At 39.1% G+C, this 25,152-nt stretch overlaps 1 protein-coding gene and 1 non-coding gene across 2 annotated transcripts in view; both read left to right on the top strand.

The window, feature by feature from the left end:
* The window catches only part of KIF4A (kinesin family member 4A), a 126,954-nt gene that overhangs the window by 94,640 nt on the left and 7,162 nt on the right, over positions 1–25,152 (top strand). Inside the window, exons 21-28 of the mRNA XM_060002620.1 lie at positions 6,771–6,926; positions 7,051–7,151; positions 11,359–11,488; positions 12,800–12,970; positions 13,349–13,456; positions 14,473–14,550; positions 15,138–15,236; positions 15,768–15,950. Of these exons, the coding sequence (XP_059858603.1) occupies positions 6,771–6,926; positions 7,051–7,151; positions 11,359–11,488; positions 12,800–12,970; positions 13,349–13,456; positions 14,473–14,550; positions 15,138–15,236; positions 15,768–15,950 (1,026 nt within the window). The remainder of the gene's footprint in view (positions 1–6,770; positions 6,927–7,050; positions 7,152–11,358; positions 11,489–12,799; positions 12,971–13,348; positions 13,457–14,472; positions 14,551–15,137; positions 15,237–15,767; positions 15,951–25,152) is intronic.
* LOC132419114 (U6 spliceosomal RNA) lies at positions 11,686–11,792 on the top strand. Its single transcript, XR_009518122.1, has one exon. It is a non-coding gene; the product is annotated as a U6 spliceosomal RNA (small nuclear RNA).

The raw sequence follows: 25,152 nt of genomic DNA, 5'->3' as shown, positions 1-25,152 counted from the left end.
AAAAAATCTAGAAACAATAAATGCTGGAGAGGGTGTGGAGAGAAGGGAACACTCTTGCAGTGCTGGTGGGGATGTGAATTGGTACAGCCACTATGGAGAACAGTGTGGAGGTTCCTTAAAAAACTACAAATAGAACTACCATATGACCCAGCAATCCCACTACTGGGCATATACCCTGAGAAAACCATAATTCAAAAAGAGTCATGTACCAAAATGTTCATTGCAGCTCTATTTACAATAGCCAGGACATGGAAGCAACCTAAGTGTCCACCGACAGATGAATGGATAAAGAAGATGTGGCACCTATATACAGTGGAATATTACTCAGCCATAAAAAGAAACGAAATTGAGCTATTTGTAATGAGGTGGATAGACCTAGAGTCTGTCATACAGAGTGAAGTAAGTCAGAAAGAGAAAGACAAATACCGTATGCTAACACATATATATGGAATTTAAGGGAAAAAATGTCATGAAGAACCTTGGGATAAGACAGGAATAAAGACACAGACCTACTAGAGAATGGACTTGAGGATAAGGGGAGGGGGAAGGTTAAGCTGTGACAAAGTGAGAGAGAGGCATGGACATATATACAGTACTGAACGTACGGTAGATAGCTAGTGGGAAGCAGCCACATAGCACAGGGAGATAAGCTCAGTGCTTTGTGACGGCCTGGAGGGCGGGATAGGGAGGGTGGAAGGGAGGGAGACGCAAGAGGGAAGAGATATGGGAACATATGTTTATGTATAACTGATTCACTTTGTTATAAAGCAGAAACCAACACACCATTGTAAAACAATTACACTCCAATAAAGATGTAAAAAAAATAAATAAAAAGTTTAAAAAAAAAGAAAAACTACCAAATTATTTATCTAGTTGTTCAGTGCTGGTATATAGAAATACAACTGATTTTTGTATATTAACTTTTATCTTCTGACTTTATTAGTTTAGTGGCTATTTTGTAGGTTCTTTGGGACTCTCTACATAGACAATCATGCCATCTATAAATAGTTTTATTTCTTCCTTTATAATCTATATGTCTTTTATTTATTTTACTTGCCCTGTTGCATTGGCTAGGACATTCAGGATGATGTTGAATAGGAGTAGTGACAGTAGAAACCCTTCTGCTATTCCTGATCTCAGGGGAACAGTATTCAGTCTTTACCATTAAGTATGACATTAGCTATAGGTTTTTCAGAGGCCCTTTATCAACTTAAGGAAGTTCTTATCTATGCTTAGTTTTCTGTGAGTTTTTATCCTGAGTGGATATAATTTTTTTTTTTTTTTGGCCACGCTGCACAATTTGCGGCATCTTACTTCCCTGACCAGGGATCAAACCCAGGCCCCCAGCAGTGAAAGTGCCGAGTCCTAACCACTGGACCACCAGGGAATTTCCAATGAGTGTGTATGAATTTTGTCAAATACTTTTTGTCTCTAGTTTGTTGATTTGGTGAATGACTTTGATGTTCAAATATGGAACCAGCCTTGCATTCTTTGAATAAGTTCCACTTGGTTGTGATATATCATCCTTTTTATGTATTATTGAATTCAACAGTACATAAAATTAAGATTTTGCTAAAATAAAATTTCGTGTAAAATTTTTGCATCTGTGTTCATGAGATATTGGTCTGTTGTTTTCTTGTAGTGTCTTTGTCTGGTTTTGGTATCAAGGCCTCTTAGAATACGTTAGAAACTATTGCCCCCTCTTCAATTGTCTGTAAGAGTTTGTATAGAACTAATATTGTTTTTTCCTTAAAAGTTTGGTACAGGGACTTCCCTGGTGGTCCAGTGGTTAAGAATCCGCCTTCCAATGCAGGGGATTGCAGGTTCCATCCCTGGTCAGGGAACTAAGATCCCACACACCACGGGGCAGCTAAGCCCACACACCGCAACTACTGAGCCCATGTGCCGTAACTACGGAGCCCATGCACCACAACTACGGAGCCCACACGCTGCAACAAAAGATCCTGCATGCCGCAACTAAGACCCGATGCAGCCATATATAAATAAATAAATATTTTTAAAAATAAAAATCCTTTAAAAAAAAGAAGAGGAAGTTTGGTACAGTTCACAAGTTAAGCCATCTGGACCTGAAGGATGTTTTTGTTAGTTGTTGCTTTTGGTGGGGAGGAGGGGTTAACTGTAATTCAGTTTTTTAACTGGATATAGGGTTGTTCGGGTTATATATTTCCTCTTGAGTGAGCTTTGGTAGTTTGTGTGTTTCGTCTAAATTGTCAAATTTATTGGTATGAAGTTATTCATAATATTTCTTTATTATCCTTCTAATGTCTGTAAAAACTGTAGTAATGTCCTCTATCTCATTCCTGTTATTGATATTTTGTGTCTTTTCTCCTTTTTCTTGATCAGTTTGGCTAAGGTTTATCAAAGAACCAGCTCATTCTTACAAATGGTTAAAATAGTAAATTTTATGTTACGTATATTTTACCACAATTAAAAACAGTACCCCCAAAACCCTAGCTCATTAATTTCCAATCTGACCTTTATTATTTCCTTATTTCTGCTTTGGATATAATGGGCTTTTTTTCTTAAAGGTGGAACCTGAGGTCATTGATTTGAGTTCTTTTCTTTTCTAATATAAACATTTAGTTCTATAAATTTCCCCTTCAGTACTCCTTTAATGACATCCCACAAATTTTGATAGTTATGTTTTCATTCAATTCAAAATACATTCTAATTTCCCTGTTGATTTCTTCTTTGATCCACAGTTATTTAAAATGATGTTATTTAGTTTCCAAATATTAGGAGATTTTTCCAAATATCTTTCTGTTATGATTTCTAATTTAATTTCATTATGGTTAGAGACTATCCTTTATATGACTTGAATCCTTTTGAATTTTTTGAGACTTATGGCCTAGAATATGGTCAGTCTTGGCAAATGTTCAAACTGTATGTACTTGAGAAGAATGTATATTCTGCTGTTGTTGGATAGAGTGTTCTACAAATGTCAGTCATGTTAATTTGATTGATTGTGCCATTCATTTCTACTGTATTCTTGCTGATTTTCTGCCTACTTGTTCTATCAGTTACTTAGAGATGGGTATTGAAATCTTCAATTAGAATTATGGATTTGTCTTTTTCTTATTATAGTTCTGGTTTTGCTCTGTATATTTTGAAGCTCTGTTATTAGAGGCATAAACATGTAAGATTAATTGATCCCTTTATTATTATAATAATAAGTTTATTATTATGATCATTTTTATCCCGAGCAATATCCTTTGTTCTGAAATCTTATTCTGATAATAATATAGTCCCTCCAGCTTTCTTTTTTTTTTTTGCGGTACGCGGGCCTCTCACTGTTGTGGCCTCTTCCGTTGCGGAGCACAGGCTTCGGACGCGCAGGTTCAGTGGCCATGGCTCACGGGCCCAGCCGCTCCGCGGCATGTGGGATCCTCCCAGACCGGGGCACGAACCCGTGTCCCCCGCATCGGCAGGCGGACTCTCAACCACTGCGCCACCAGGGAAGCCCCTTCCAGCTTTCTTTTAATGTTAGCATGGTATATTTTTTTAAAATCCTTTTAGCTTTAACCTCTTTGTGCCTTTGTGTGTTTTTAAAGTGTTTTTCTTGTAGGCAGTATACAGTTGAGTCTAGCTTTTTTAATCCAGTCTGACAATCTGCATTTTAATTGGGGTGTTTAGACCATTTACATTTAATGTGATTATTGATATGGGTTGATTTGAATCTATCTTATTGCTATTTGTTTTCTATTTGTCCCATCTGTTCTTCATTCCCTTTTCCTTGTTTTCTGGCTTCTTTTGGATCAATTGAGTATTTTTATGATTCCATATTATCTCCTTTATTGGCTTATATATGATTTTGTTTCAGATATTTTGGTGCTTTGTATATTAGGGGCATAAACATTAAGGATTAGGTTCTCTTGAATAATTGACTCCCTTACCATTATGAAATTACATTTTTTTATCCTTGATAATATTCCTCTTTTTTCTTTCAGTTTTACTGAGATAAATTGATAAACAGCACTGCAAAAGTTTAAGGTATACAGCATAGTGATTTGACTTATATACATCTTGAAATGATTATCACAATAAGTTTAGTGAACATCCATCATTCATATAGATACAAAGTTAAAGAAATAGGGCTTCCCTGGTGGCGCAGTGGTTGAGAGTCCGCCTGCCGATGCAGGGGACACGGGTTTGTGCCCCGGTCCGGGAAGATCCCACATGCCGCAGAGCAGCTGGGCCCATGAGCCATGGCCGCTGAGCCTGCACGTCCGGAGCCTGTGCTCCGCAATGGGAGAGGCCACAACAGTGAGAGGCCCGCATACCGCAGAAAAAAAATTTTTTGTGTGTGATGAGAACTCTTAGGATTTAGTCTCTTAACGACTTTTATATATAGCATACAGCAGTGTTAATTATATTTATCATGTTGTACATTACATCCCTAGTACTTACTTAATCTTATAACTGGAAGTTTGTACCTTTGACTGCCTCTCTGGTAACCACAAATCTGATCTTTTTTTCTATGAGTTTGTTAGTTTGTTTATTTTTGAAGTATAATTGACCTACAGCACTATGTTAGTTCCTGTTACACAACAGTGATTCAATATTTCTATACATTTAAAAATGATCACCATGATAAGTCTAGTTGCAATATGTCACCATACAAAGATATTACATAGTTATGGACTATATTCCCCACACTGTACATTTCATACCCTTAACTCCTTTATTTTGCAACTGGAAGTTTGTACCTCTTAATCTCCCTCACCTATTTCTTTCCTCCCTCTATGCCCCTCCCCCTGGCAATCACCTGTTTGTTCCCTGTATCTATAACTGTTTCTGTTTTGTTATGTTCATTTGTTTTGTTTTTTAGATTCCCCTTATAAGTGAAATCACGCAGTTTTTGTCTTTCTCTGTCTGACTTATTTCACTAAGCATAATATCCTCTAGGTACATTCATGTTGTCGCAGATGGCAAGATTTCATTCTTACGGCTGAGTAATATTCCATCGTATATACATATATATATCTCACATCTTCTTTATCCATTCATCTATTGATGGCAGTTAGGTTACTTCCATATCTTGGCTATTGTAAATAATGCTGCAATGAACATAGGGGTACATATGTCTTTTCTAATTAGTGTTTTTGTTTTCTTTGGATAAATACCCAGGAGTGGAATTGCTGGATCATATGGCAGTTCTATTTTTAATTTATTGAGAATCTCCATACTGTTTTCCATAGGGGCTGCACCAATTTACCTTCCCACCGACAGTGCATGAGGGTTCTCTTTTCTCCACATCCTCACCAACACTTGTTTTTGTTTTTTTACTTTTTATTTTCTATTAGAATACAGTCGATTAACAATGTTGTGACAGTTTCAGGTATACACACTGCTGTATTTAGAATGGATAACCAACACTTGTTTTTTGTTGTCTTTTTGATAATAGCCATTCTGACAGGTGTGAGGTGATATCTCATTGTGGTTTTGATTTGCACTTCCCTGATGATTAGCCATGTTGAACATCTTTTCATGTGCCTGTTGGCCATTTGTATGTCTTCTTTGGAAAAATGTCTATTCAGATCCTCTATCCACTTTTAAACCTGGTTGTTTGTTTTTGTTTGTTTGTTTGTTTTTGATGTTGAATTGTATGAGTTCTTTGTGTATTTTTGGATATTAACCCATATCAGTTATATCGTTTGCAAATATCTTCTCCCATTCAGTAGGTGGCCTTTTCATTTTGTTGATAGTTTCCTTCACTGTGCAAGAGCTTTTAGTTTGATATAGTCCCATTTGTTTATTTTTGCTTTTCTTCCCTTGCCTGAAGAGACATAGCCCCCAAAATATTACTAAGACTGATGTCAGAGAGCTTACTGCCTATGTTTTCTTCTAAAAAGATTTATCGTTTCAGGTCTTACGTTTAGGTCTTTGATCCATTTTGAATCTATTTTTGTGCATGGTGTGAGAGGGTAGTCCAGTTTGATTCTTTTGCATCTAGCTGTCCAGTTTTCCCATCACCATTTATTGAAGAGGCTGTCTTTTCCCCATTGGTATATTCTTGCCTCCATTGTCATAGATTTATTACCCATATAAGTGTGGGTTCATTTCTGGGCTCTCTATTCTGTTCCATTTATCCATGTGTCTGTTTTTGTGCCAGTACCATACTGTTTTGATTACTGTGGCATTGTAGTATAGTTTGAAATCAAGGAGCATGATACCTCCAGCCTTTGTTCTTCTTAATAATATTCTTTGATGTAAATTCTATATTATTTGATATTACTATATCCACTCCAGCTTTCTTTGATTACTCTTAGCATGGTATATCTTCATCCAAAAGTGAAAGGTTTCTCAGGGATGGTTACTTTTTTAAAAACTGAATTTAGTTAATTTTGTTTGCTTTTTTTAAAAATTCCATTCGTCTATTTTAAAGATTAATAATAGTTATCTATTTACTAAATAGAACAGGTAATCTAAATATACTTCAGTTCTATATTATGACTTGTTAAGGACAAAGGTTAAGGAGAAAGTGGAGAAGGTAAAGACAGAATACATAGAAATGCTAGGATATCTGGAGAAAGATTTTCTGCAGAAAACTTTTCTTGTGACCTTTTGGGATATTGCTGTTAAAGGCTCTTAGAGCATTATTGGGATTTTTGGTCAGTGTAGGCACAAATGGAAATCTCACTTCTAGTTACTTGGGCTCTGGTCCAAGTGAAATTAAATCTGGAGCTGAATATAGCCCATGGGCCAGAGATTCCTCATCCCTAACCCAACATCACTGATTTATCTTCTAGAGTTGGCTTGGAAATGAAATTGAGGTTATGGTCAGTACTGAGGAAGCCAAGCGCCATCTGAATGACCTTCTTGAAGACAGAAAGATCCTGGCTCAGGATGTGGCTCAACTCAAAGAAAAAGTGGAATCTGGGGAGAATCCACCTCCTAAACTCCGCGTAAGTGCCCTATGGAAATACGTTACCAATGATCAGACTCCACACTCCCCAGAAGCCCTCACTACTTTGGAGAATTACTTTCCAAGTAGTACTTCACCCTCATCCCCACTATTCTTCTTTACAGAGGCGTACATTCTCACTTGCTGAACTGCGTGGTCAAGTTTCTGAGTCAGAGGATTCCATTACAAAGCAGATTGAAAGCCTAGAGACTGAAATGGAACTCAGGTAATGGGACTATGTCTAAGGCATTATAAAAATTTATGCCTTGAATCAAAATAGAACCTATCAATCAGTTATTCAAAAGCTTGTTTTTCAGAAGCTTTGTGATGTAGGAGAAACAAGAAAAAGTAACAATTTTTGAGCTATACACTTCACTAGACATGTTAGATACATTTTCTCATTCAGTCTCTCCCTATGAGGTATACCTTGTGAGGTAAGTACCATTCTTCTCACTTTAGAGATCTAAGCTAAAGATTCAAAGATCTTAAAAAATTTGCTGAAGTTTATACAGAACTGGGATTTGAAACTCAGTTTATCTAATTCCAAAGTCTATGGTCTTTATCATATACCACAAGAACTGACTAAAAACAAAACTTTAGAGGAACCCAAGAAATGATACCAGAAGATCAACAACCTGGGAGAAGGAGAATTAGAGATCATCAGCAAAGTAGATATAATATAATGCATAAGTAAAGTATCATGACCATTAAATGAGATTAGAAAGTAAAGTACATAGCACAGTACTTGGCATATTAGAAGTGCTCAATGAATGCTCTTCTCTTTAATCACTGTTACTTTCTTTTAAGTATCTGTGAAATCTAGAAGGAACAAAACTTTGACAGATATTTTATAGTGTCTTAGGGTAATACAATTTTATTGCCCAGAAGACCTTGGAGACCATTTAATTTGTTTTTAGCAACACATACTAGCTGTTTATCTTTGGATATGTCTTTAAGTTGCTCAACATTTGAGTTTCTGCTTTATGCCGCACTGGATGCAGTTGGGATATATAGAAAGAATAGATGGCATTGTCCTTGCTCTCGAGTAGAAACAGTATAATGACTGACAGTGGTGTGTTGGAATTGTTTGTTAAAATTTTAAGACGGTTGTAAACTGTTGAGAGCTTACAATCCCTTTGATGAGAGTATTCACACTACAGAAACTAGCAAAAGCTACAAATCAGATCTGTTTTTTTAGGTACTGTTTGTTAAACATTTACCTACACACCACTGTGCATAAGTAAATGATTATTTAAATGTAGGGCAGGTGCCAGGTAGAGGGCAATTAGACAGAGGTGACTTTAATCAAGGGAATTTCCCTAAGGGCAAGAAAGGGCATTTGATAGATAAAACAACTCTGAAGTGTTCTGGCCCACCTCTTCCAAGAAGCCTTCCCTGACTCTTCATCCCTCATTAATTTTCCTCTTCTCTAAACTCCTTCAGAACTTACAGTACTCGGTCATGTAGTATAGATGATGTATGTTATCTTTATATTTATTAATTATTTTACATTGATTAGTCTTGTCAATCTAGACAGATTGTAAGCTTGTTAAAGGAAAAGACTATATATTAGACCAGGGTTCTCAAAGTGAGGTCTACAAACTCCTGGGGTGTCACTGAGACCCTTTCAGGGAGTCTAGGTGACTCCCTGTTTTTATAATAGTATTAAGACATTGTTTGCCATTTTTACTACACTGACATTTGCCATGATAGTGCAAAAGCAACAGTGGACAAAACTGCTAACACCTTAGCTTGAATCAAACCAGTAGCACAAACCTGTACTAGCAGTCATTGAATACTTCACCACCACACACTCTCGGTTTTACTTAAAAGTCAGTTTTACTTTTGGCTTTGATAAAGCAATAAAAATTATTAATTTTATTAAATCTCAACCCTTGAGTTCAGACCTTTTTAATATTCTGTGTGACAGAATGGGAAGAACACATAAACCACTTGTGCTGATGCCGAAGGACGATGTTTCTCTCGAGGAAAAGCACTTGTGTGATTGTTTGAGGTGTGAGTTTAACGGGCCTCTTTTTTCATGGAACATCATTTTTACTTGAAAGAACGACTGACAGACAAACTATGGTTATTCAGATTTGGGTACTTGGCAGACATTTTCTCAGAAATGAACCGAGTGAGCCTGTCAAGCCAAGGAAAACAAATGACAGTGTTTGTCACCAAAAATAAAATTTGAGCTTTCAAGCAAAACTTAGAATTTTGGAAAACGTGTATCTGCCACTGTAAACTTGACAGTTTTTCATAACTTTTCTAATGAGACCAGTAGTGATATTAACAATTGTGGTCTTTTTTATATTGTGTAATGAAATGTGTTGATTTGAAGGCTCTGTATGACTGTCCAAATGACATGTTACAGAATCACGTTTGAGTAAAAGATCCATTCAGATTGCAAGTAACCACATTTCAACTAACTTTTAAGGAACTTGTTGGGTTTTGGTGTAGTCTCAAAGAAGAATATCCACAATTATCTGAAAAGGCTATTAAAATGCTCCTCCTGGGCTTCCCTGGTGGCGCAGTGGTTGAGAGTCCGCATGCTGATGCAGGGGGACGTGGGTTCGTGCCCCGGTCCGGGAAGATCCCACATGCCTTAGAGCGGCTGGCCCCGTGAGCCATGGCCGCTGAGCCTGTGCGTCTGGAGCCTGTGTTCCACAACGGGAGAGGCCACAACAGTGAGAGGCCCGCGTACAGCAAAAAAAAAAAAGCTCCTCCTGGGGCCTTCCCTGGTGGCACAGTGGTTAAGAATCCGCCTGCCAATGCAGGGGACAGGGGTTCGAGCCCTGGTCTGGGAAGATCCCTCGTGCCGCAGAGCAACTAAGCCTGTGCACCACAACTACTGAGCCTGCAGTCTAGAGCCCACAAGCCACAACTACCGAGCCCAAGTGCCACAACTATTGAAGTCCACGCGCCATGAGCCCCTGTTCCGCAACAAAGAGAAGCCACCACAATGAGAAGCCCACGCACCGCAACGAAGAGTAGCCCCCACTCGCCGCAACTAGAGAAAGCCCATGCACAGCAACGAAGACCCAATGCAGCCAAAAATAAATAAAATTAAAAATAAAAAAAGCTCCTCCCAGGAATTCCCTGGCAGTCCAGTGATTAGGACTCGGCACTTTCACTGCAGTGGCCTGGGTTCAGTCCCTGGTCGGGGAACTAAGATCCCGCAAGTCGCACGGTACGGCCACAATAAAATAAAATAATAAAATAAAATGCTCCTCCCTTGTCCAGCTACATATCCATGTGCGGCCAGATTGCCTTCATTTACATCAACCAGAACATATTACAAAAGATTAAACGCAGAGGGAGATATGAGAATCCAGCTATCTTCTACTAAACCAGACATTACAGAGATTTGTAAAAATGTAAAACAATCCCACTCTTCTCACTACATTATTTTTTGTGTTGGAGAATGTTGTTGTGTGTGTGTGTGACACACACACTCCCCCAACCTGCATTCATGTCCTTTCCAGACCTTAGAATGTGACTTTATTTGGAAATAGTGTCATTGCAGGTGTAATTGTTAATGTATAATGGATTGTTTTGATTTTAAGTGAATTAATAAATGTTTTTCTCAGTTTTACTTTCTAATACTGTAAATATCTATAGGTATAACATACATGAGCTGAATTTGTTAGAGGTCCTCAATAATTTTTAAGAGTGTAAAGGGGTCCTAAGACCCAAAAAGTTTAGAACTGCTATCTTAGATTATTTTAGTACCCATCTTCTTTATAGTACCTTACATAGCACTGCATGTTATACACATGCCGGTATGCTCCCTCTCACTGGACACCTAGCAAATTTGAGAAGGAAGCTATTGACAAAACTGAAATATTGTGTACATCTTGGTCTCAGGCCATACTTGACCGTAAAGTATCTGGAAGCTATAACCAGGGTCATGGTATCTAGTTTTCGTAGAAACTTCTCAGTCCTGTGGCAGGTACTCCAAGATAACCTCTCACGACACCAGCCATAGGTATCAGTTTGGTGTTAGATTCCAGCAAAGAGCATCTACCTGTTTGTTCTTTTGAGATTTTTTTCCCTTAAGATCTCTAACCTGAATCTTGTCCTTGCATAGGTGAGCCACCACGTCACAGTTCCAGCTTAAAAGTCACATTATGGTCAATGTGCTACAACAAAAGCCTCACTAAAACAAATCTTTCCAAGTCCCACTATATGACCCACTTATTTCAACCAGTATTTAATAAAATAAAACCATTTGGTTAGTCTTAGCATCCCTTTGTAACAAGTTTTGAGATACTGTATAAAACCCTAACCAGATGACTCAATCATTATTTAAATGGTATTTAACTGATACCTCTGTCCGTGAAACTATTTGAAGTTTCTCCTCAGAGCTCTTCCCCTCTCCTTGGTGTTGAGGCTACTAGAAATAAGGCTCATTGTTTCTTTCCCTGAAGGAGTGCTCAGATTGCTGACCTACAGCAGAAGCTGCTGGATGCAGAAAGTGAAGACAGGCCAAAACACCGCTGGGAGAATATTGCTACCATTCTGGAAGCCAAGTGTGCCCTGAAATACTTAATTGGAGAGGTAAATATCTCTCTTCCTCTCAGCAATTCAGGGTCTGACTTGGTGGGTTGAAATAAGATGTTAGCCTAGAATACTATCATAGTGTTATTGCCACTGCTCATGGTAGAAACCACAATGACACAAACATTAGAGAAATAGTTTTATGGGTAAAGGTTGGTGTGGGCAAGTACAAGCCAGTCACTTAAAAATATATATGAGTGCTCGCTTCGGCAGCACATATACTAAAATTGGAATGATACAGAGAAGATTAGCATGGCCCTTGCACAAGGATGACACACAAATTCGTGAAGCGTTCCATATTTAAAAAAAAAAATATATATATATATATATATATATATATATATATATATATATATGAGTTGCAAGTTGATACCCATACCTGGCATATAGCAGGTGCTCAATAAATGTTCACTGTTATTATTATGAAAAATCAGGATGCCATAGTAGGCCACAGGTCAAACGTAAAATATTATACTATACTACTTTTTAAAACACCTCTGACATGTATTATATTCAAAAAGTTTAAGATACAATCTAGGAAAGAGAAAACCTTTGACATATAAAGATTCATCTTAAGGAAAATCCATCTTCACTGACCTTAAAATAAATATATCATCTTCCACTGTCACAAGAGGAATTAAAATTGATCACCTCTGGTGATTGAAGCAAGCATACAAATTCCAACTCTGCAAGTTTGAGCAGTGCTATCCTTTATGCATTTTTGTGTTGGGTTAGCAGATTTTTCCTACTAAGGAAATCCTGATTAGTCTTGTGAACACTGGTGTTTATGATGTTCACCATCTGGGCTAGTAGAGAATATAAAACTAGGCCAGCATAGGATATCAATCTAGCCTGAAGAGCCAGAGCTGTAGTCTCGGCTAATGTGTCTACAAGTTCCAACATGTGAACACAGACATTCTGAAATGGGACATAATTAGCCATAAGGGTGTGTGCTGTGGATTTCTCTTTAAAATTAAGGAAGAACTTCTTGAGTATCAGAGTTTGGAATTGTCAGATACTGTTTGTGTTAGGTTTATTCTTGCCTTGAGGTAAAACAAGGGATTAAATGACCTCAGCAGTGGCTTCCAGCTCTAAGATACCTATCTCAGCAGATATCTATCTCGGCCCTTGGTTTGGGTGGTGGTGATTCTATTCAATGGTAGAATCCATATGACATGAAAACATAAGAATGGACTTGGACATGGAAGAACTTTTCTCAGTCCATTTCAAGAAAGCTGACATTTTCCTGCCTAATGAATGGGGAAAGGTGGCCATTCTCCAAATAAACTGATCTTCTTTTATCCCTTCCAGCTGGTCTCCTCCAAAATACAGGTCAGCAAGCTTGAAAGCAGCCTGAAACAGAACAAGGCCAGCTGTGCTGACATGCAGAAGATGCTGTTTGAGGAACGAAATCATTTTGCTGAAATAGAGACAGAGTTACAGGCAGAGCTGGTGAGAGTGGAGCAACAGCACCAAGAGAAGGTAAGCTGGCGAGCCAAGAAGCTATACTGAAAAAACAAACCATTGTTGCTCTTTATTGTTAGTTAAAAATAATAATAATAATAATGGGGGTATGAAGTTTCCTTCAAAAGACCACGTAGTCTTTTCCAATTTTTGTAAATAAGAAACCAGAAATAGAGAAAAATGACTTATCTAATAAGTTTACACATACCAGTGACAATGGCTCTTAGCCTCCAACTTTAATACCAAGATGAACATGATGATGCTTCAAGCCATGAGAGCCAAAGAGAACAATTTACTTTGAAATCACAAAGGAGTAACTGGATCACTGCTTGGACTAAACCAGAATTCCTTTTTTCTCTCATTCCTTTGGTACCTTTGGGTTGTATCTTTCTCTAGGTGCTATACCTCCTCAGCCAGCTGCAGCAAAGCCAAATGGCAGAGAAGCAGCTAGAGGAGTCCGTCAGCGAAAAGGAACAACAGCTGCTGAGCATCCTGAAGTGTCAGGTATGGAGATGAGGCAAAGGTCTCCAGAGATGGGGTCCCCAGGCCTGACTGAGAATCCTGTCTGATTTACATGACTGTACCTGCAGGAAAGAGTAATTACCTACTGAAAAAAAGCTTTATAATGGTAGCCTTTTATAATGGTAGTCTCTATTGCCTTGTTGCCCTGTTTGATCAATTTAGGGGTGTTTAGGATGTAGCCACATATAGGATAACCTCCGTTTTGGTACAGAAATGACAGTACATACTCCATACCAGACTTCGAGGCCTCCTGGTTCTTTGCCTCAACGCTGAGCTCTAAAGAGTTGAGAAAGTTAAATCATCCAGTAGAATCCTAGGGACATTTAGCTGTCTCTTCCCGTGCCTGTTCTGAGTTGAGACCTGACCTGTTTGTAAAATGCCTGGGGTCTGCATTTCTTCCAGAGGCTGGGAATACCACACCCTTTAGTAGCATGATGGAGTACTATTTTATCCAACTTAGAGTCTTTTTCCTGAACCACCAGTCTCTACGGCTTCCTTGGCACTGCCCATCAAAGACAACCAAATGTGTTAAGGTCGTAGGCATGAATCCAATTATCATAAGTGCCAAGGAAGTTTAATCAGGTTTATTAGTGTAGCAAATAAACTGCCTAACCTGTGTTGAGAAGTGTGGGCAAAAGCATCTGTAGACTTCAAAGAAACAGCTGACACTCTGGATGGGTTTCTTTATCAGCATCCTGATGTGAATAAGGGATATGAGGCTAGAAAATAGAAAAGAACGAGGAAGGCATGTAGAGCAGAGCCCATGTTTCCTGCAAGTGCAGTCGTGGCTGCTTGGGAGCGTTGGAATAGAGGTGGCACTCAGGACACCTAGGAATTGGTGGGGATCAGGCATTTCTCTGGGCACCAGTGCCTGCTGTGCAAAAACCACCTGCTGCCAGCAACTTGGCAGTAGTATGTTTTCATCCCTGTGAGTTGTTTGGTAACCCACATGTAGTGCCCAAAATAACCCCACCTATCACTGCATTATCTGGAAATAGGATGAAGAACTTGAGAAGATGCAGGAAGTATGTGAGCAAAATCAGCAACTTCTCCGAGAGAACAAAATCATGAAGCAGGTAGTACAGCTTCCCACCCATTTAATAAGCCCTGGGAGACCCTCTTGCAACAGAGGCCAGCTCGTGGGAGCAACCCTGAGTATAATGACTTGGCTCAATTTTATGAGGTCTACATCTAGTTTCCATGTGGTATGGTCATGTGCATTTCAGATGGCATAAACACTTTTTTTTTTTTTTTTTTTTTTTTTTTTTTTTTTTGCGGTACGCGGGCCTCTCACCGTTGTGGCCTCTCCCGTTGCGGAGCACAGGCTCCAGACGCGCAGGCTCAGCGGCCATGGCTCACGGGCCTAGCCGCTCCACGGCATGTGGAATCTTCCCGGACCGGGGCACGAACCCGTTTCCCCGGCATCGGCAGGCGGACTCTCAACCACTGTGCCACCAGGGGAGCCCACACATTTTTTAATTTGCTCTTTTCTGAATCTAATACTGATCTTGTAAAGTGGGAGTCCTTCAACCTACTTTGCTCTTACCCTGCCTCACTTTACCATGGCTTAAGATTAAGCTAACTTAGGAATCTTTATGTTTTAGCCATGAACACTCTCAGAAGCTGCCCTGCAATGTACACTTTGTCTCTTCTTTTCAAATAGAAATTGAACCTCCTCCAAGTAGCCAGCAGACAGAAATCTCATCTTCCTAAGGATACCCTTCTATCTCCAGACTCTTCTTTCGAATATATCCCACCTAAGGTAAACTGCTCAGGGCCTGTGATACCTTTGCATAGCCAAGGTTTGGGGTGAGTGTACTAAAATCACCTTTCAGAAGTGGTTGAGAGTTAAAATTCCCACATTCCAGCATCTCAATTTTCTATGGAGTCCCAAATAAAATTACAGTACAATCTTGAGGAAAATAGTCATTCTCCCTCCCTAGACGGCTGACTTTGGACCATGTACAGGCATTATGCAACACAACTGAGGAGGAGGCGCATAGAAAAGAGCAGTGTTCGGCTGTCCATCCAAAGATACTTATCATATCATGAGTCCCTCCCTCCTCCCTCAGATTGCTCAGCCTCTATCCCTTCAGTTTCTCTCCCTTCAAAGACTGAGGCCAAAGGCTAAAGCAGAATTTCTTCTGATTGGTAAAGCCAAGTGGGGTATATTTGAGGAAATCTGAAATCTCTGCTCTGAGAATATAGCGGGCAGCAGCTACTGGGAAGATATAATCCACATGTTGTTGTTGTTGTTTTTAATTAAATAACCATTCCAAACTTTTTTTCTTAGCCCAAACCTCCCCGGTTTAAAGAAAAGTTCCTGGAGCAAAGCATGAACATCGAAGATATAAAATATTGTTCAGAATATTCTGTGAATGAGCCTGAGGACAGTGATGGTGATGGTGGTGATGGGGATGATGAGGAATGGAAGCCAACAAAATTAGTTAAGATGTCCAAGAAGAACATCCAAGGGGTAGGAGGCAGCTCATCTCTTTCAGGGGTTCTAGTTATTAGTCTTCACTGCCAGTGAGGGTGTACCGGCCCCAGACCCTACACCTCAATCCCTCGATCGTGTTCAGAGGCACTGGCTCTTCTGAGGGGTGCTTGTTGGGCCAACTCTGTATGGAACTGGGGGCTAGTTGAGAGGGCTGCCTGGGTGCACAGGGAGGCTCTTTTCATGTTTTCAAGTTCTGACCAGTCTGAACAAGTAGTAGTGTTCTATACCATCTCATTGAAACTGGTTCCAGTGTGACCATAATAATCTTTCACATTTTTAAAGCATTTTACAGTCTATATACCATTCTCATATATGTTACCTCTTTTCATTGTCAGCAAAAAAAAATCCAGTGAGGTGTTTATTATTTGTATTTTACAGCTGGATCTGAGACCCACGAGAGGGAAATGACCTTGCCCAGGGACATAAAACAAAGTGACAGTCAGGACGTGAAATCGAATGTTCTGACTCCAAGTCCAGTTTGTTTCTACCACATCATGGTCATATCAGTAAAAATTGTAGCCCAGAAGCTAAGTGGGAGCTTTAAGATTGAACACACCAAAGTTAAGGCTAGTTAGAAACAATCTGACTTTGAGGCATGCTCTATTTACTTACACAATGATAATCCTACGGATTTATCAAACCTAGGTGTTCTATGTTGAAACATTAACTTCCCAGGCATTACAGTTCATCACTACCCCAACTGTGGCCTGCAGCCACATTCCACTTAAAGAGAACAGCTCACAAATTACCCTAGCTGGATTCCTGGAAGGTTATTCGATTTCATTAGCTGATAGTGCACCACATGGGGAACTGAGCCTTGTAAAGCTACAACACCAGAGAGAAGCAACTCATGAGGACTAGACAGCCGTGGTGGCCTTAAGTCATTTGGAAAGTCATCAGGAATGCAACATACCATGTGCTCTTAGTGGGACTAAGAGCTCATCCTTAGCCTCAGAGAGCTTATAATCTAATGGGAAAACAAGCCAAAGAAATAGGAACACATCACAGGACCTCAGCATACTCATCTCAGGGAGATGGACTGAGGGGCTTTTAAGAGTGACTGTAAAGCCAAACCAAATAGATATAGTTTATGAACATGCCAGAAAGGGATGACTCTTGCTTCATTATAAGACAGAAAGGGAAATACAGTCTTGGGAGCACCTGGGAAGCCATTTTCTGGCACAATGAATAGCATATCGTAAAGACTTGATAGTAGAGGTAGTAGCGGGACATAGAGCTGGGACACTGAGAGAAGATGGGGCAGAACATGTCTGACTTTGATTCACTTACTCAGCAAACATTTATGCTCTCTACTGTGGTTGAAGTGGTAAGCATGAGCTGATTGTTGATGAAAAGGTCAGCCAAGTACTAGGAAGCACAGGTGAGAAGTACACACAGAAACAATGGTAGAGGACCTAAAACTCTGGGGAAGGAGTTTCCAAATGGCAAGCAAATATGGGTATACTTGTCCTTGAGGAAAGCTTATCACACACACACACACACAAGCATAGATATAATAGCACTGTTGCTGTAAGCTTAAAAAGGAAATATAGAAGTATAGCCAAAAATGCAAGTAAGTGATATTTGCTATCAATGATAAATCCTATCTCTAAAACACTGAGAGATGATTATTTTCTAGGCTTTTTCCCTGATTTTATAACTTGAGAATATAACTGGGCTTTAAGGGGAGCAAGTTGGCATACAATCTAGTTTCTCCCTTTTGGAGGCCTCGAAGTACATGGACTGCTCTTTGATCAGACTGCTTGTAGACACATCAGCTGTAGACCTTGATGCTTTGCATGAAGGCCATCCTGATTATTATTGTTTCAACCCAGCTGAAGCGGGCTGGTATGAATCACTAGGTATCTGCAAAGGAGACTGCAGCAGGTACCAAAATGATGACTTGTCCAAAGCTAATGCTGAAAAAACTAGGTTTCCTCATTCAGCTATATTTCCTATCTGTACTAAGGAGATGCCGAAGGATAGGCCATGTGCTGTAGTAAAGAAGTGATAGCTTAGAAGCCAGGTAAACATGAGTTGTAGCCTTGACTTTGCCACTGTTTAGTTGGATAGCCTTAAGCAAGTCACTTAATCTCTCTGAGCCTCAGATTCCTTATTTATGTAATAAAGGGATGAGGCTAGAATAGTGATATATAAGGTCCCTTCCAGCACTAATATCCTGAGTCAAAGTAACAGTCAAAGTTGTATAAATGGGTTTTGTTGTTGTTGTTTTTAATAAATGTGTTTTAATAATACTACCTTTATATGGGGCTATATGGTGTCTGAGAAGTTAAAAGAAGGAATATATGCAGGAGCACCTTGTGAAGGATAAAATATCATGCAGGTATTGTTATTAAAGCACTGTAAGCATTTTTACAAATATTCCCATTTGTCCCCTTTGGCAGAAAAGAGGGAGGAGGTATTCTGGTCTCTAGTAATGAAAGAATGAAGATAAACTTGGATGGAGTGACTTGTCCAAGGTCATGCCAAGTATTAAATATAAGACTAGAGCCCAAGCCTCCCAATTCCTAGCCTGGTATCCTTTACGTTACAATTTTTACCAGATCTTATCATTCTGAGATATAATGTAACACTGAAATCAGTGCTAGAAGAATTATAGACTCTAAAGAAATAATTCTCAACCCTGGCTACACGTTAGAATCCCCCAGGGAGCTTTTAAACACAGGTTGCCTGGGACCCCACCCCCAGATATTCTGATTTAATTGGTCTGAGGTGGGACCTGGCCTTTTTGAAAAGCTCCCCAGAGATTCCTTATGTGCAGCCAGGGTTGAGAACCACTGGCTTAAAGGAACCCCAGAGGTCTTTCATCTTTACTTCCCACTGCTTTTATATAAAGAATCTCTCTATTATAGTGGTTCTCAGCTATGGTGTTGGGACATGCTGGTGGGTTGCTAGCAGTTGTGATACACACACACGTATACACACACATCCCACATACATCATATTTGAGATTTTGTCTGTGGCAAGATCTTGCTCCCTCTCTTATATTCTGATCTGCGTCCTGGTGTGAGAGAAAATAGGATGAAGCTAAAGCTAGTGCACATGGCATTCGTGTGAATACATCTGTCATGTACGTCATGACTGTTCTATAATACAACTCCCAGGTGTTTATCTAGGCTCTGCTTGCTTGAAAACAAGCAATCTAGTAGGGGGAGGCTCACAGTCGTGAGACAGGGCAGCCCATTGTATTCCAAGTAGGTGTTGGAAAGTTGTTCCTTGTTGAGCTGTCCTATGAATCATCCCAATGAGTCTTGGCTATGTAGAAGTCTAATTGTTCTTCCTTATGATAGCCCTTCAGATGCCATTCTTGTACTTTGGATAAAATAGAGACACATGGACAGGGTAATAGAGTGTTTTTGAGGCATATAATATAGATAAATGTGTAAATGGTCAGAGGACCATACCCAGCCTGTAGCAATCAATGGATCAATGTCATCCTGGCGAGGTGTCTCTAGGACATGTCATAGAACTCTGTGTTTTGCTCTGTCTTATTCAAAGAAGCAAAGTTAGGGGGTTTTTTTTTCTGTTATGTCCAGTGTTGGCAAAGGTGACTAAGGTGGGCATTCCTGTTGTTAGGAGTGTAGTTTGGCATACCTTTCTGGAAAGCAACTTGAAAATATGCATCAAAAGCCTTAAAAATATTCCTATCCTTTGGCTCAATAATTATACACATAGGTATTTATACTAAGGATATAGTCATTGATATGTAAAAAGATTTATAAATCTTTTTTGAGCATCAAACTATGTATCAGGCACTGCTTCTAGGTGCTGAGGATGCAATAAACAAGACAGGTAAAATCCTTGGCCTCATGAAACTGAAGACATTCTTGTGGAGAGAGACTCATAGTGACCAGAAAAACAAAATAATTTTAGATGATAAGAGATAAAAAGAAAATGTAGTCAAATCATAGAGAATGATGGGGTAGGAAAAGAGTACTTTGGACGAGTGTTTGGGAGAGGCCTCTCTGAAGAGGAGATATTTAAGCTGAGATCTGAACAAAGTGAAGGAGCAAGTCAGGAAAAAAATCAGAAGAACATTTCAGGAAAAGGAAACAGTAAATGCAAAGACCTCAGGGCAGGAATGAGCTTGGCTTATCAAGGAACAGCTGAAGAGGCCAGTGAGGCTGGAGGATACTGAGAAGTGGGAGAGTGCAGTACAAGGTCGGGTCAGAGGGGTAATCAGAGGCCTTGTCAATCATGGTAAGATTTGGATTGTATTTATGTACCAGGATATTTGCTGCAACATGATTTTTAATGGCAAACAATTTCTTTCAAAACAATCTTAATATCTAACGTTAGGTGACCAGTTAAGTAAATTGACATTTCCACATGATGAAAGACTATATACAATTGTTAAATATTAAAAATCATGGTTTTGATTTTCAGATTTTATAAAGTACTATATATTATTCTCATAATGGGGGCGAGGGGGAAGATGTTTTAATGGTTTCTTTTACCCTCACAACTACACAACAATGGTGATGGTTGTCCATATGAAACAGACTCAAGGGCTTGAATTTAACTGTAAATGCAATATGAATCCACAAAGATATGACAAGGGAAAAAAAGCTACTGTGATTTAGGACTCATTAGCAGAACTATGGAGTTCATAACAAGGGAGGTGTTTGTCTCAATCTGCTTCACAATGGTCACACCACATTTAGAAAGTTATGCTCATTTCTGGGTGTCACAATTGAAGATGAACTTGCAGAAATTGTTATATAGCCAAGGTGGTGAGAATTCTTGGAAACCATGTCATGTGGTGAATCATTGAGGGAGCTAGGTATATTTAGCTTTGAGAGGATTTGGACAGAGTGGGACTGGGGAGTGAAAACGATGCTCAGGGTTTGAACATATATGCTGTGAAAGTGGGGTTAAATTGATTCCATATCATTCCAGATGGCAGAATTTGGTCCTGAGATCAGAAGTTATATAGAAACTGTTATCTCAGGATAAATAGAGCATTGGATAATAAGACCAGGGATGTTTGAGTGGGGCTTCATACATCAAATCAGGCTTTAGATGGTCACTGAGGTCTCCTCTGACTCTAATCCATCATTCTGAGAGCTCTGTCACCTATATTTGTTCCAAGCCAAACTATCCTTACTTTCTTCCACCATTTCTCTTACAACATCACTTCCTATAATGCTGGTCACCCACCCCCTTTTTGTTTAATTCCCTCTTTGTGAAGCACATACACACAGTGGACTCCTGAATGTGTGCACAAGGAAACATACTTATTGATAAAATGGGCTTAATATATGGAAAGCGCTTGTAACAGTGCCTGGCACATGGTGATGTCAGCTATTACTACTGTAGCCTTGTTGTAAGTGTGAAATATGGCACTATGAGGAGTATGGGTAAATTGTGGCATGCTCATAGTGTGAAAATGAATGGAACAGGAGCTACATGCATCAACGGATGATAAGATACCATTTATATAAAGTTTAAAAGTATGTAAGATAACTCCTTACATATTTTAAACAAAAACTCATATGTGGTAAAAAAGAGACATGCATGGGATAATAAGCACCTAATTCAAGAGACTGCCCCTGGGAGGGAGGAAGGCAAATGGGATCAGGAAAGCATAGACAGGAGGCTTCAGTTCTATCTGTATTTTACTCATCAAGGGAGGGTTGGGGACATGAGTGGGGTTTTTTTCTTGTCTACACTTTTTATATGCCTAAAAAAATTTATGGGGCCCTAAAATAGGATATATCATTTCAAATAGAGTCTGACTGACCCAGGGTTTACTGAAACATTCTCTCCCTATGATTTCTGAGCTCCAAATTACTGGCTGACTGGCTTGCTTTTTTTTTTTTTTACATGTTTATTGCAGTATAATTGCTTTTACAATGGTGTGTTGGTTTCTGCTTTATAACAAAGTGAATCAGTTATACATATGTTCCCATATCTCTTCCCTCTTGCGTCTCCCTCCCTCCCACCCTCCCTATCCCACCCCTCCAGGCGGTCACAAAGCACCAGAGCTGATCTCCCTGTGCTATGCGGCTGCTTCCCACTAGCTATCTACCATACGTTTGGTAGTGTATATATGTCCATGCCTCTCTCTTGCTTTCTCTCAGCTTACCCTTCCCCCTCCTCATATCCTCAAGTCCATTCTCTAGTAAGTCTGTGTCTTTATTCCTGTCTTACCCCAAGGTTCTTCATGACATTTTTTTCTTAAATTCCATATATATGTGTTAGCATACGGTTTTTGTCTTTCTCTTTCTGACTTCACTCTGTATGACAGACTCTAGGTCTATCCACCTCATTACAAATAGCTCAATTTCGTTTCTTTTTATGGCTGAGTAATATTCCACTGTACATATGTGCCACATCTTCTTTATCCATTCATCTGATGATGGACACTTAGGTTGCTTCCATGTCCTGGCTATTGTAAATAGAGCTGCACTGAACATTTTGGTACATGACTCTTTTTGAATTATGGTTTTCTCAGGGTATATGCCCAGTAGTGGGATTGCTGGGTCATATGGTAGTTCTATTTGTAGTTTTTTAAGGAACCTCCATACTGTTCTCCATAGTGGCTGTACTAATTCACATTCCCACCAGCACTGCAAGAGTGTTCCCTTTTCTCCACACCCTCTCCAGCATTTATTGTTTCTAGATTTTTTGATGATGGCCATTCTGACTGGTGTGAGATGATATCTCATTGTAGTTTTGATTTGCATTTCTCTAATGATTAATGATGTTGAGCATTCGTTCATGTGTTTATTGGCAGTCTGTATATCTTCTTTGGAGAAATGTCTATTTAGGTCTTCTGCCCATTTTTGGATTGGGTTGTTTGTTTTTAGGTTATTGAGATGTATGAGATGCTTATAAATTTTGGAGATTAATCCTTTGTCAGTTGCTTCATTTGCAAATATTTTCTCCCATTCTGAGGGTTGTCTTTTCATCTTGTTTATGGTTTCCTTTGCTGTGCAAAAGCACTGAAGTTTCATTAGGTCCCATTTGTTTATTTTTGTTTTTATTTCCATTTCTCTAGGAGGTGGGTCAAAAAGGATCTTGCTGTGATTTATGTCATAGAGTGTTCTGCCTATGTTTTCCTCTAAGAGTTTGATAGTTTCTGGCCTTACATTTAGGTCTTTAATCCATTTTGAGCTTATTTTTGTGTATGGTGTTAGGGAGTCATCTAATCTCATACTTTTATATGTACCTGTCCAGTTTTCCCAGCACCACTTATTGAAGAGGCTGTCCTTTCTCCACTGTACATTCCTGCCTCGTTTATCAAAGATAAGGTGACCATATGTGCATGAGTTTATCTCTGGGCTTTCTATCCTGTTCCATTGATCTATCTTTCTGGTTTTGTGCCAGTACCATACTGGCTTGATTACTGTAGCTTTGTAGTATAGTCTGAAGTCAGGGAGCCTGATTCCTCCAGCTCCGTTTTTCGTTCTCCAGATTGCTTTGGCTATTCGGGGTCTTTTGTGTTTCCATACAAATTGTGAAATTTTTTGTTCTAGTTCTGTGAAAAATGCCAGTGGTAGTTTGATAGTGATTGCACTGAATCTGTAGATTGCTTTGGGTAGTAGAGTCTTTTCCACAATGTTGATTCTTCCATTCCAAGAACATGGTATATCTCTCCATCTGTTTGTATCATCTTTAATTTCTTTCATCAGTGTCTTATAATTTTCTGCAAACAGGTCTTTTGTCTCCTTAAGTAGGTTTATTCCTAGATATTTTATTCTTTTTGTTGCAATGGTAAATGGGAGTGTTTTCTTGATTTCACTTTCAGATTTTTTGTTGTTAGTGTATAGGAATGCCAGAGATTTCTGTGCATTAATTTTGTATCCTGCAACTTTACCAAATTCATTGATTAGCTCTAGTAGTTTTCTGGTAGCATCTTTAGGATTCTCTATGTATAGTATCATGTCATCTGCAAACAGTGACAGCTTTACTTCTTCTATTCCGATATGGATTCCTTTTATTTCCTTCTCTTCTCTGATTGCTGTGGCTAAAACTTCCAAAACTATGTTGAATAAGAGTGGTGAGAGTGGGCAACCTTGTCTTGTTCCTGATCTTAGTGGAAATGCTTTCAGTTTTTCACCATTGAAGACGATGTTGGCTGTGGGTTTGTCATATATGGCCTTTATTATGTTGAGGAAAGTTCCCTCTGTGCCTACTTTCTGCAGGGTTTTTATCATAAATGGTTGCTAACTTTTGTCGAAAGCTTTCTCTGCATCTATTGAGATGATCGTATCGTTTTTCTCCTTCAATTTGTTAATATAGTTTATCACATTGATTGATTTGCGTATATTGAAGAATCCTTGCATTCCTGGAATAAACCCCACTTGATCATGGTGTATGATCCTTTTAATGTGCTGTTGGATTCTGTTTGCTAGTATTTTGTTGAGGATTTTTGCATCTATGTTCATCAGTGATATTGGCCTGTAGTTTTCTTTCTTTGTGGCATCCTTGTCTGGTTTTGGTATCAAGGTGATGGTGGCCTCGTAGAATGAGTTTGGGAGTGTTCCTCCCTCTGCTATATTTTGGAAGAGTTTAAGAAGGATAGGTGTTAACTCTTCTCTGAATGTTTGATAGAATTCGCCTGTGAAGCCGTCAGGTCCTGGGCTTTTGTTTGTTGGGAGATTTTTAATCACAGTTTCAATTTCAGTGCTTGTGATTGGTCTGTTCTTATTTTCTATTTCTTCCTGATTCAGTCTTGGCAGGTTGTGCATTTCTAAGAATTTATCCATTTCTTCCAGGTTGTCCATTTTATTGGCGTATAGTTGCTTGTAGTAATCTCTCATGATCTTTTTTATCTCTGCAGTGTCAGTTGTTACTTCTCCTTTTTCATTTCTATTTCTATTGATTTGAGTCCTCTCCCTTTTTTTCTTGATGAGTCTGGCTAATGGTTTATCAGTTTTGTTTATCTTCTCAAAGAACCAGCTTTTAGTTTTATTAATCTTTGCTATCATTTCCTTCATTTCTTTTTCATCTATTTCTGATCTGATCTTTATAATTTCTTTCCTTCTGCTAAATTTGGGGTTGTTTTGTTCTTCTTTCTCTAATTGCTTTATATGTAAGTTAGGTTGTTTATTCGAGATGTTTCCTGTTTCTTAAGGTAGGATTGTATTGCTATAAACTTCCCTCTTAGAACTGCTTTTGCTGCATCCCATAGGTTTTGGGTTGTCGTGTT

Source organism: Delphinus delphis, chromosome X (genome assembly GCF_949987515.2).
Source record: "Delphinus delphis chromosome X, mDelDel1.2, whole genome shotgun sequence".
NCBI lineage: Eukaryota > Metazoa > Chordata > Mammalia > Artiodactyla > Delphinidae > Delphinus > Delphinus delphis.
Note: the sequence above shows the minus strand (reverse complement) of the source record. Positions and strands in the feature narration are given on the sequence as shown.